This window comes from Ruditapes philippinarum, unplaced genomic scaffold (assembly GCF_026571515.1).
Source record: "Ruditapes philippinarum isolate M1 unplaced genomic scaffold, ASM2657151v2 ctg22054_1_1_1_1, whole genome shotgun sequence".
Classification (NCBI taxonomy): Eukaryota; Metazoa; Mollusca; class Bivalvia; order Venerida; family Veneridae; genus Ruditapes; species Ruditapes philippinarum.
In genome coordinates this window covers 1-12,039 of record NW_026853046.1, presented here as the reverse complement: position 1 = coordinate 12,039, position 12,039 = coordinate 1, and the positions used below count along the sequence as shown (strand labels likewise).

At 31.6% G+C, this 12,039-nt stretch overlaps 2 protein-coding genes across 2 annotated transcripts; both read left to right on the top strand.

The window, feature by feature from the left end:
* The first annotated feature begins 509 nt into the window (after window positions 1–509).
* Window positions 510–2,241, top strand: LOC132732298 (uncharacterized). Its single transcript, XM_060718694.1, has 4 exons — window positions 510–654; window positions 1,206–1,265; window positions 1,711–1,894; window positions 2,117–2,241. Exons 1-4 carry the CDS (start codon window positions 604–606, stop codon window positions 2,152–2,154), a joined length of 333 nt encoding a protein of 110 aa, XP_060574677.1. The 5' UTR covers window positions 510–603; the 3' UTR covers window positions 2,155–2,241.
* A 2,696-nt stretch (window positions 2,242–4,937) lies between these two features.
* Window positions 4,938–12,033, top strand: LOC132732308 (glyoxylate/hydroxypyruvate reductase A-like; the record flags this gene model as incomplete). Its single annotated transcript, XM_060718706.1, is given in 8 exon segments — window positions 4,938–4,975; window positions 5,380–5,516; window positions 6,112–6,188; window positions 7,363–7,459; window positions 9,191–9,311; window positions 9,856–9,923; window positions 10,848–10,977; window positions 11,628–12,033. Coding segments are annotated over 8 exon segments (755 nt in total), but the record flags the coding sequence as incomplete, so codon positions are not given.
* Window positions 12,034–12,039: the final 6 nt, after the last annotated feature.

Sequence of the window (12,039 nt, the reverse complement as noted above, 5' to 3'; positions counted from 1 at the left end):
ATTGTTTGTGGAGGAATATTGATAAATAATATAGAAGAGGGTACTTGTATCACTCACAAGGTATATAATGATGTTTTGTATTTATTGTGTAAGTTATATACATATTGTACATGTATGTAAATAGTAGATTATGATGAGATGTACTTTTACTAAGTGAAAGATGATATTGATTTACAAGTAATATTTATAATGTTTGTATAAAAGAGTAATTAATCATATTTAAATAGGTACATGTAGATTCTTATTTAAATTGATTTATTTGATATTAATATAAGTACAATGATATTGTTGTAATATATTTATGATGCCTTATTTTCTTTTCAGGCCCATTATTGTTTTGTGTTATTTATATTGTAAATACTACACCGAATAAATATCTAGCAAGAACCCTATTGTGTTGTTTAACCCTGAGACCGTAGAGGCACAGCTGCTAGATTGAGGTCAGTTAAAGCTTGCAAACACAAAGGAAATTATTGATATTGTAGCAATTCTGAAGATATTTTGTTTAAAATGTAAGAGTGCATATTTTTGATTTCTCAAAGAAAACATTTAAAGTCTTATTAGTGTGGTAAATATAAATGAGAAGTTTAAACTGAAGTGTGAATGTGTAGACAAGAAGATAAACAGCAGAATCATTCCCAGTCAAAGTTTCAGGTAAACAACTTTTACATACAATAATTATTGTTATTTATGCAGAAACTGTTTAGTTTTTTGACAGTAAAAATATGAAGTGGTATTGTATAAGATTGTGTTTTATATTTGTTTTGTTTGTAACTTGACTAAAAAGAAAGCTGCATGTACAATGTACATATAAAGAATGTAGGAATATAAAGAATGTAGGAAGATCTTCATCATTTCTTAAATACAATATGTTAGAAATTTTAAGTTTGAGAAAAAATTATAGAAATTAATCAGTAAGTACAATATCATTATGTACAATATTACATCAATCAAACTATAGATAACCTGAGGTACCTATTACTACAACTTTCATGCTATAAACAATTTTCCTTGTGTGTCACATGTGGAGCAGATTAACAGTAACTGATTTATTAGTAAGTTTCATTCCTTCATTGTTGTAATTCAGCTTTCATGGTGCAGTAGATAATTATATAACCATAACTAGACAGTCTAGAGTAACATGCTATTAGGAGAATGACAGTTCATAACAGAAACAGCATTAAATAAGAATTATTATTTTGCAGACACAAAGCAATGAGGAGCAGTCTGGAGCAACACATTTGATCTTCAGTGGCTTTACAAAGGTATCTTGTTAATTCAAATGTATTTTTAAATTAATAGGAAAGAAGTGTCACAGTACCCAATAAGACACTTTTCAGTTCTTGATAAATATAGCTATTAGTCACTACTTACAAACCTACTTTAATTCAAACTCTTTATGACACTTTAATTTGCATTTACATTTTGTTTTACAAATTTTAGAGTTTTTGTACATTTTATCTTGAAAATTTTATCAAATATTTATCCTGATGAAGGTTCGTTAAGAACTGAAACTGGAAGATTATTAATTACTCAACCTGCACTGGTGTTGATGTGTTGTATTTCTTTATTTCTTTCTTATTTTAAAATTTTAGAGTTGTATACATATACCAAGGTCTTATAAAAGTGTTTCATTTTCTGTCTTTACATATTAGATATTGATAATCATTTTCTGTCTTTACTTATTTGATATCGTTAATCATAATTTAGGACCAAGTGATGGCAGAACTGAAGCTATATGCCTCAAAAGAGAAAGGTACAGCAAAGCTCTTCAGAATGCTATATAATATAGAAGAGATTAAAGGCCGCTCATTGTTTGGTATGAGGAAAGGGAACAGAGAGTCTGACACCAGACCTTCTTGTGCAGACAAGGCAAAACTTAAGTTCTTGGAAGGTAACTAATGAACTGAATGAAAATATCATTTTGGATTCTGCGTATATTTTCTGCCTTGGAGTAAATAAGAAAAGTCTGATTCTTCCCTGTCTGCAGTGCTGTTTTTTAAAGTGTTTTAATCATATCTATGCACTCAAATTGAATATAGAAATATCCAATAGTCATATAAAATTGTAAGCTTATGTTTTTAATTATTGTTTTAATCATTCATAATTTTTTTAGTTTTAGATTGTGCGCTCGAAAAGTTGCGGACAACCTAAAGGACTGAACTCAAACCGTCCAGGAATAGCAAGATAAACTGAAGAAAATAAATGGACTAATGTTTTGCTATTTTTTGAGACAGTCACAATATATAATTTCATATGGGAACATTAAAAAGGATTATTTTTAAAATTTGTTTGTTTCCAATTTAGGGTACAGGGTGACTTTCAAGCAGTTTCCAGCTATTGCCACCCACAAGGTGGAAATTTTCTGAAAGGGTGAAAATAGGTGGCATTTAGTGGAAACTGAATTTGCCACTATCTGGTGGCAAAATGGTGGAAAAGTGTCTAAATACTCCACCAATTTTCCACCCTTATGGTGGCAAAAGGTGGAAATAAGTGGCATTTGGTGGAAAATAAGTTTGCCACTCAATGGTGGCATAATGGTGGAAATTTGTCTAAATACTCCACCAATTTTCCACCATTATGGTGGCAATAAGTGGAAACAAGTGGCATCTAGTGGAAAATGAGTTTGCCACCCTAAGGTGGCATAATGGTGGCATTATGGTGAAAGTTTGTCTAAATACTCCACCAATTTTCCACTCATTGGTGGCATTTAGTGTAAAAAAGGTGGAATTAACTGGAAAATTATATAACATCAGTCCTGCTCAAATTTTTCACCATTTTCATGATTTGGGTGGCGTTTTGGTGGCATTATTGGTGGAAAATTGTCTAAATACTCCACCATTGAAAAGGGTGGCATTTTAGTGGCAAATCTAGGGACGGGATTATAATAACAACCAATTAAGCATTCGTCCTATAGACAAAAAAGTGAAATATTTGATCTTGAATAATTTAAATAAGTATTTTCTATCTCTTAACATATGAACTTTAACTTTCTTTTAATGTATATGTATGCTAATGGAAACTGTGCGTGAAACTTACTATTTTGTTTTCGTGTAACTTACTATCCAGAAATTGTTCGTTTTACTTACTATACATTTGCAAAGAACATTTGTAGGCTACAGACCTTCGAAAATGTATTTTATATGAACTTCTACGATAACAGATGTCAATAAAATGATTGATTTTGTGTCTTAAGTGCAGAAAGTAAGTTTATTTTCATTTATTTTGGTACCAAATTATATCGCTTCGTGCGAATTACTATCGCTGAATGTGCAATTTTCACACAATTCAAACTATGTTCTCAAAAACCACAAAACGTAGGATAATGCACTTTGTATCGTCATTTGAAGAAAATTAACGCGCATATGATACGCTAGGTTTTGTTTTTATTTAAGAAACGTTTGTCACCTTAATTTAACATAATAAGGTACTTACCGGGGCTCAGTAGTCGCCATTTTCTCGTGGGTATTACTATACAAAGTCACGTGATTCCCCCCCGTGGAGGGAAAGGGTTAAATAAAGAAGAAAGATATATGAAATAGGAAATAGTAAATTTGTATTTTAGCTGAAAATTAAGTCTTTGTAGTGGCAGCATGACTGAGTGGTTAGCTATAATGAAAAATGTAATCTTACACATAATTATTGTGATATAATTTGTTTTGAATATTATCTTATTTTCTTATCATTTTATGATTTATTAGTTAAATTGTATATTTGCATCATTTACAAGTAGGAAAAAAATAAGTAAAAATTAATTCTATCAATTCTTCCCCACCTATTTTTATTGTGCCCCCACGTTAGTGGCGGGCATTTAGATTTACCCTTGTCCGTCCGCCCGTCCTTCCGTCCGTCCGTCCGTTCACTTTTGTGTCGCACGTAACTCAAAAAGTATTTGACCTAGAGTCATGAAACTTTACAGGAATGTTGATCAGCATGTGTTGTTGTGCACCTGGGTATTTTCGTCTGGATATTTTTAGTATTTTGAGAGTTATTGCCCTTGACTTAGTAAAATTTTGCAATTTTCAACTTGTGTCGCATGTAACTCAAAAAGTATTTGACCTACAGTCATGAAACTTTACAGGAATGTTGATCAGCATGTGTAGTTGTGCACCTGGGTATTTTCGTCTGGATATTTTTAGTATTTTCAGAGTTATTGCCCTTGACTTAGTAAAATTTTGCAATTTTCAACTTGTGTCGCATGTAACTCAAAAAGTATTTGACCTACAGTCATGAAACTTTACAGGAATGTTGATCAGCATGTGTTGTTGTGCACCTGGGTATTTTCGTCTGGATATTTTTAGTATTTTCAGAGTTATTGCCCTTGACTTAGTAAAATTTTGCAATTTTCAACTTGTGTCGCATGTAACTCAAAAAGTATTTGACCTAGAGTCATGAAACTTTACAGGAATGTTGATCAGCATGTGTAGTTGTGCACCTGGGTATTTTCATCTGGATATTTTTAGTATTTTCAGAGTTATTGCCCTTGACTTAGTAAAATTTTGCAATTTTCAACTTGTGTCGCACGTAACTCAAAAAGTATTTGACCTAGAGTCATGTAACTTTACAGGAATATTGATCAGCATGTGCAGTTGTGCACCAGGTATTTTCGTCTGGATTTATTTAGTATTTTTAGAGTTATTGCCCTTCACTTAGAATTTTTTTTGCAATTTTCAACTTGTGTCGCATGTTTCTCAAAAAGGATTTGACATAGTCATTAAACCTTATGGGCAGGTTGCTGAGTCAGCATATTTTAGATTTGCACCTGGGGTTTCGCTTGTGGATTTATCCAGTATTTCTAGAGTTATTTCCCTTGACTTAGTAAAAAGATTTACAGAACAGTGGCGCGGTGGGGTCACCCTTGTCCTATGGACACATTTCTAGTTTTTAAATTGAGATACAAAAACTTTGCTGTTAATATCTTGATTTGTAAATTTCAGGAGTTGAAAGATTGATCAAAGAAATAGGAAAGGAAAAGGTAGAATTGATACATTATTTATGTTATATTGCCAATATTTAAGTGTTTCTGTGAAGTCTTTATACATGTACAAGGTTATTCATTGGTCACATTTCTTTGATCGTATTTGAAGGTCCTCATTATGATAATTATGATGTATGAAATTTAAGGCGTTTCTCTACATTTTTGCAAAAGAAGTTCAAATATCATAAATAAAAGCTAAGCCTGTACAAATTAAAGTAAATGAAAACAGATTTCACCTGAGCACAAGGCACCATTGTAAAAAACAATACTTTGTTTTGCTGTTTAGATTTAAAGTACCTTGTTATGGATCATGCCAGGATGCTCTCTTAGCGGTACTTAAAAGAAATATCTCAAGGCTTCAGTAAAGAGTTTTCATGTTGAATATTTTCAATATTTTTTAGCCACCTGGATTTACTATCACCAGAATGGGTGGAGCTTACAGTAGGGTTATGGGAGAGTATGTGCTTGGCTATATTCTCACCAAAGAGAGATTTATTATTGAAGTGGCCAAAGACCAGGAGACACAAAGCTGGAACAAGTAAGGTAAATTTCTATGGAGCAAATACACTTGAGTGGCAGTTTTTTAAGATAGTAAATTTGTCTTAGAAAATTGTACATATTTTTTTACAAAAAAACGTTTACTACATATTTTTTGAGGCACCATATGAAAATGGTAAGAAAGTAAAGGAAAAATGATATGGTTACATGATTCAAATTTCAAGGAAAAGTGACTTGAAAGATAATAAGCTAAGACAAAAAAAATATGCAAGTAAGATAAATAAAAAATTACAGAACCTTTGTTTTACTTAATTCATATGAAAATAATCCATGTTTTCAATGTTAATTGTCAGTACTTCATATATATCTATTCAGTGTTAGTGCAATATTATATACATGTATATATAGAATCTGGAATGAAATATTTCCAATATAAGTTCATGAAAAAGCTCTGCATAATTCAATTATGAAAATATAATGAATCTGTCATGAAAAAAGATACAGTGATACATCATTTAGTCCATCATTTATAAATACATGAAAATCTGAATTTTTGTTTATTGAATATTAATACATTAGCTTTGGCTGATGAATTATTGTCTTTAGATTGATAAATATTTCTTAAATCTATTTAGTTTGAAACACAGAAATTACAGAAATTTGGCAGAATTAACAATAGGAATTCTTGGAGTGGGCGATATAGGTCAAGAAGGTAAGTATTGAATGTTAATCTAAATATCAGACTCTTATTGAATATCCATAAAAGTACCTAATATTTCTCCTCTACATGTTTTATATGTTCCCAGATTTCTTTTTGTTGAACATTTAATAGCTGGTTTGGCCTTCCTTCCATTATTCATCCGTGTCATGCTACCATTTCTCATAGTAGTCCTTCTCTTTTAAGATTGATGTATTTTGACTGTTGGTAAAGAGCCACTTTCAGATTACTAGCCCCTTACACAGCTATGGGATGGTTTCAAATCACTTGCTCCTCCCCTGTATGGGTTGGTTTCAAATCACTTGCTCCTCCCCTCTATGGGTTGGTTTCAAATCACTTGCTCCTCCCCTGTATGGGTTGGAATCCCATCAGGGACATAAGATTATTTTATATGGGGGAGCTATCCAGCTAACTTGCAGAAGGTTGGTGGTCCTACATTAGTGCCAGCTAGTGATGGAATAGTGAAAGTAACACCTGAGGTCTTTCTTTGCCAGTAAAGCAGAAAAGTCACTATATGACCTTTTCAGTGTTGCTGTTACTTAAAATAAAACAAACAAAAATATCTTTTATGGAAATATTCACTTAAATGGTGTTTCATGTCACCCGATCAAAGTTAATAATATATAATAATAATATTTATTAAGAATGCCATAATTTATTCTTAATCAATGTATCAAAATTAACAATGATAATATTTATTAAGAATGCCATTATTTATTCTTAATCAATGTATCAAAATTAACAATGATAATATTTATTAAGAATGCCATTATTTATTCTTAATCAATGTATCAAAATTAACAATGATAATATTTATTAAGAATGCCATTATTTATTCTCATGACCATATATTTAAAAACTACGTTTTAGCATGTTTTGCCTTACATTTTGTTTCGGATAAGGTTAAACTGTTGAAAATGTATAAAATTAATTCTCAATTACAATTTCTATTTCAGACAAACTTTATAGAAAGATTTTTTTTTCTATTAAAATAGCAGTGAATTTTGATGATATACATGTATTACTGTATTTGACTATTACCATAATACTTTAACACTGTTTTGTACATATGTAAACAAAAACTTGTAAACTATGTTTTGTTTTGGGCTGGTGGCCTATGAAGCAATAAAGATATTGTATTGTATTGTATATTGTATATATTTAACAGTGGCTAGACTATGTAATGCTGTTGGTATGACGGTCATTGGTGTTACTCGTACTAAACCAGCAGAGGAAAAGAAAAGCCAAGCTGTATCTCAATATAGGTATGTTTGTATTAACCATTACACAACTAGCAACCATGAAATAAGAATATGTAACTAAGTTTTAATTTGAAACATATTTTATATAAGTAAAATTTTAGCTCACCTGAGCATGCTATGCTTATGAAAGTTTGTAGGATCAAGACTCTCAGTGGAGGAGTAATATTTTTTTGGTATAAGGTACATTGGTTAACTGTGATTTTTTTTAATTCTGCCTGTGAAATGTTACTGTTGTGTACTTTTTTAACGCATGAACGACTCAACAATATTGCATTAAAGGACATAAGTCATCTTCAGTTTGTGTGCAGAATTGCAACTTCATCATTGATTTGATTGAACCAAACTTGAATAAAACTTATATCACCAGTAGATCTTTCTTAAGCAGTCGGCATGACATAGTTTTGCAGCTTAAATACACATTTTTTGCTTTGTGTGAATGAAAAATGGTTCTTCATTCAATTTGAACCAAACTTGCATGTAGGTTTTAGTTCATGTCTTCCAAAGTTGTGCCCTTTAAAGGTCTAAATTAGGCATATTTTGCTTTACCATATGACAGCAGTTTTATGAACCAAACTGGGATCAAACTTGTATTACTGGTACGTTTTGGCTTTATTTTCAAACACATCATATAAAAGGGGCCTGATCTCAAGATACTTGTACATCATAGTGGTGACGCATTTGAATGTACACAAGTAGCATATTTTGCTTATGCTGCATAATGTTTGTTTAATTTTTCGATTTGAACCAGGCTTGCACAGAATTTATATAACCAGTAGCTCTTGGCTCATTTATCTATATTAGCTTGATCCCATAATACTTATGAAGAGTTGTGGCCCCTGAATCCCTGATAGGACAAATAATTGTCAAATTTGATTATACTGTAAACTTATTGGTAAGATCTAAGTATTTGTTTAACTTTTATCTTTAAATTTGGACCACTGGTATACTAGTGACAAGTCAAGTGTTTGAAATAAAAATTTGGCAAATGATGCACTTGAATGATGTTACACAGTAACTGTTATCTGCATTGTAGAGGTTAAGATATTTATAGTAATAATTTTCAGGTGAGTATTCTAGGGATATCATGCCACTATTTTAAGGTTGATTATTCAAAGAATAGGGAGAATCTATTGTACTCACCCAGGTGTTGCATTATTGCATGCATGCTTGTTTTACTATCAAGCACTGGAATATGAGAAAAGCCAAGCATGCTGTCCTATTGACAGCTTTTATTCAGTTGACAAGTAAGGTATAGAAGTAATTTATGGTACAGTTTGTTTGTTTGTTTCATTTTACGCCTTTTCCCAACAGTATTTCAGTCATATAGGTGGGTAGTTTCGTAACCATCGTTCCTGGAGAGTTACACCAGTACTAGACAACCTTCCTTCATGCTAAACTACCAAAGCATCTCCTGGGGATTGAACCCACGCCAGAGAGGTAACTGGATTAGAAGTCATCAACTCTAACCCCTTGACCACGGAGGCGGTATATCCAATGTAGTACAATTTGGCTAAGCTGCACTCATGATGGTCTTCCTCACATTGATTTATGTTTTTCATGAGATTGTTATTATGTTAATAAAATTTAGACCATAGTGTACTTTCAATATTGTCCATATTGACTTTATATTCAATACATAGCATTTTAACCCGTTGTAATATATGTTATCTTTGAAAAACAAGTTTATCAGAAAAATTATAGATGCCTAGTAATAGATATTTGTTTTATTTTAAGGCTGATGTCAGAATTACCATCTGTTCTCAAGGACTGTGATTATGTGTGCAATATTTTACCTAGTACTCCTGAAACACGTGGCACATTGTCTGGAGACATACTCTCTCATTGTAAAAATAAAGTAGGTTATTTACTTACTACAGGAGTCTTAAAACTTGTTAATAACCAGGTTGGACATGTAGCTGATATCTCATGACCTTAAGGTCATTAGGTTAGTCACTGTGACCTTGACCGCAAAGCTTGTATACAGAGATACTTTAGCCTACAGCTTCTAGATTTTGTGATGAAGTTGATGACGACATGTAGATCATTTTCACATGGACCTTCACCATAAAAGCTGGTCTACAATATTGAATTTGAAGTGTAGTTAACAATTTGACTTACTTCTTGCAATTAGCACCTTTAAGCACCATTGTTTGGCAGGTTTTCAAATTGCTCTCAAATTACAGCAAAGAAAGTAATCAAGACCTTGAATGTTTCTATATGTTTAAAAACTACTGAAATTGTTTAAAGATGCAAGATGAAGAATGAACTTTAAATTGTTGATTTTTTTTGGAAATTGGTTTCATATTGTTTTTGTGTTAATACTTATATTCCTGTGAGATGACGCCTTTTTAAGTAACATATTAGAATAACTATAAACCTGTGATTATTTTCATAACCAGAAAAGTATCTTCATCAACATCGGTCGAGGTGATATAATAGATGAGCAGTCACTTATTACTGCCTTAAAGTAAGTTGAATTATTTAACTTTCTTTACTATATTTAGGTTTCTTTTCCTTTCTTCTGTATGTTCTATTTATTTCTACTTGAGAACTTGATATGAAAATAAAAGCATTATGGGGCTTTAAGTTTGTGTAAGGTGTGGTAGGTAATTGCCTGGTGGTTAAGGTGTCACCCAACCCAGAGGTCATGAGTTTGTACTAGATTCATTTTTGACAATGTAGCAATTGCATAAGTAAGAAAAGGAGAAATGAAATTATATACTGGTTTACATTTAGTGCAAGGTGAAATTGGAATAATGTATTTTATATATAGTATTATTTATTTCAATAAATTGATTCAGTAAATAAAAGATTGGTAAACAATTGCATAAGTGTGAATATTCTTGCACACTGTAAAACTTAAAACATTTTTCTCTATGAGGATATCTTGCTGAAACCATAAATAAATGAGCCGCGTCATGACAAAACCAACATAATGGGTTTGCAAACAGCATGGATCCAGACCAGCCTGCGCATCTGCGCAGTCTGATCTGGATCCATGCTGTTCGCTCACAAACCCTATAACAAGTAGAGAAAATGATAGCGAACTGCATGGATCCTGATCAGACTGGGCGGATGCGCAGGCTGGTCTGGATCCATGCTGGTCGCAAACCCATTATTTTGGTTTTGTCATGGCGCGGCTCAAATACCAAGTTTGAACACTGATAATTTTACAATACACACCAAATGTTTAATATACAAAATGTACGTACATGTATTTTTGCATAACCTGAATTGAGAATCTTATTATCTTTCAAATTTTATCTATCACCAAGCAATCCTTTTCATGAACTATCTCATGAGAAAAATAAAGTAAGACATAAAATGGACAGCATAGCATGGTGATAGATAAAAGTTTTAAACACGTGCTATTTGATTTGATATTCTACAGGGAAGGATGGATAGGTGGTGCTGTTTTGGATGTGTTTCAGAAAGAACCTTTACCTAAAGAAAGTCCGCTATGGAGTCTACCAGGTGTAGTTATAACACCACATATCGCTGGAGCTACACAAGCTAATTTGGTCAGTACTTCTTAATTTGTTGTTAATTATGATAAGAAGTGGTTTTGATTACTGTCTTATATTCTTAAAAGCTTCCATCCCCATATTTATCCAGAACAGTTTTTGTAACTTTCATGTCTGCAGTTGCTTTTTTAGAAAATTCTTTGACCTAAAACATTTTTAAAATGAAGCAAAACAAAAATCATTGGCAAAATTGTACCATTTTTCATATGCCTCTGAATAAAAGATTGGAGGGCATATTGTTGTTTTCCTGAGTGTTTGCATGTCTGTCTGCCGACAACTTTTTACTTTGGCCTTAAAATTTTCATTTTGTTATTCATAATTTTCATTTTGTCACCATACATGGACATAGGGTGGATAAGTGTCTCATTTCAATGTTTTTCTGTATTATCTTGACTTAAGGTAAATTTTTCAAAATTCCTATGTAAGAGAAACAGTGGCATTTTCTTTTATATATTTTTATATATAATATAGATCTTATTGAATTTTGATTATTTACCTGTCATACCCAATAAAGGTGTCTTGCTTGACTCAACAACTTTTTGTCTATTTAATGACTAAAATGTATGGTTGTTGGTGCATACACTAAAAGCAAAGCACCATTAATACATGTAATATATAAATATATATATAAGGTTTATTTATTTCAGGTGGCATCAAGTTTTGTTGACAATTACAAACTGTTCATAGAGAACAAACCTCTCAAATACCAAGTGGATTTTCAGCAAGGTTACTAGAAGATCATCTCAAAATATTAACAGGGCAATCAATTTTTCTTACAGCATGTAGAGAATCTCTGGAAGTGTATTTATTGCATATGTTAAGTAAATATGTCATGAATCTCTTAATTATGAAACCACTTTTTATTGCAGATGTTAAAGAAACATGTCATGAAACTATTAATTATTAAAAAGATATTTTATGATTTATTACAATCAAAAGTTGGCATTTAAAATACTTTTTTGAATATTTAGCACATTTTCAATATGATTTTTAAAAGACACACAATGTGATTAACTATTTAATTAAAATTTACAGGATTTGTCAATTGCTTATTTCCAA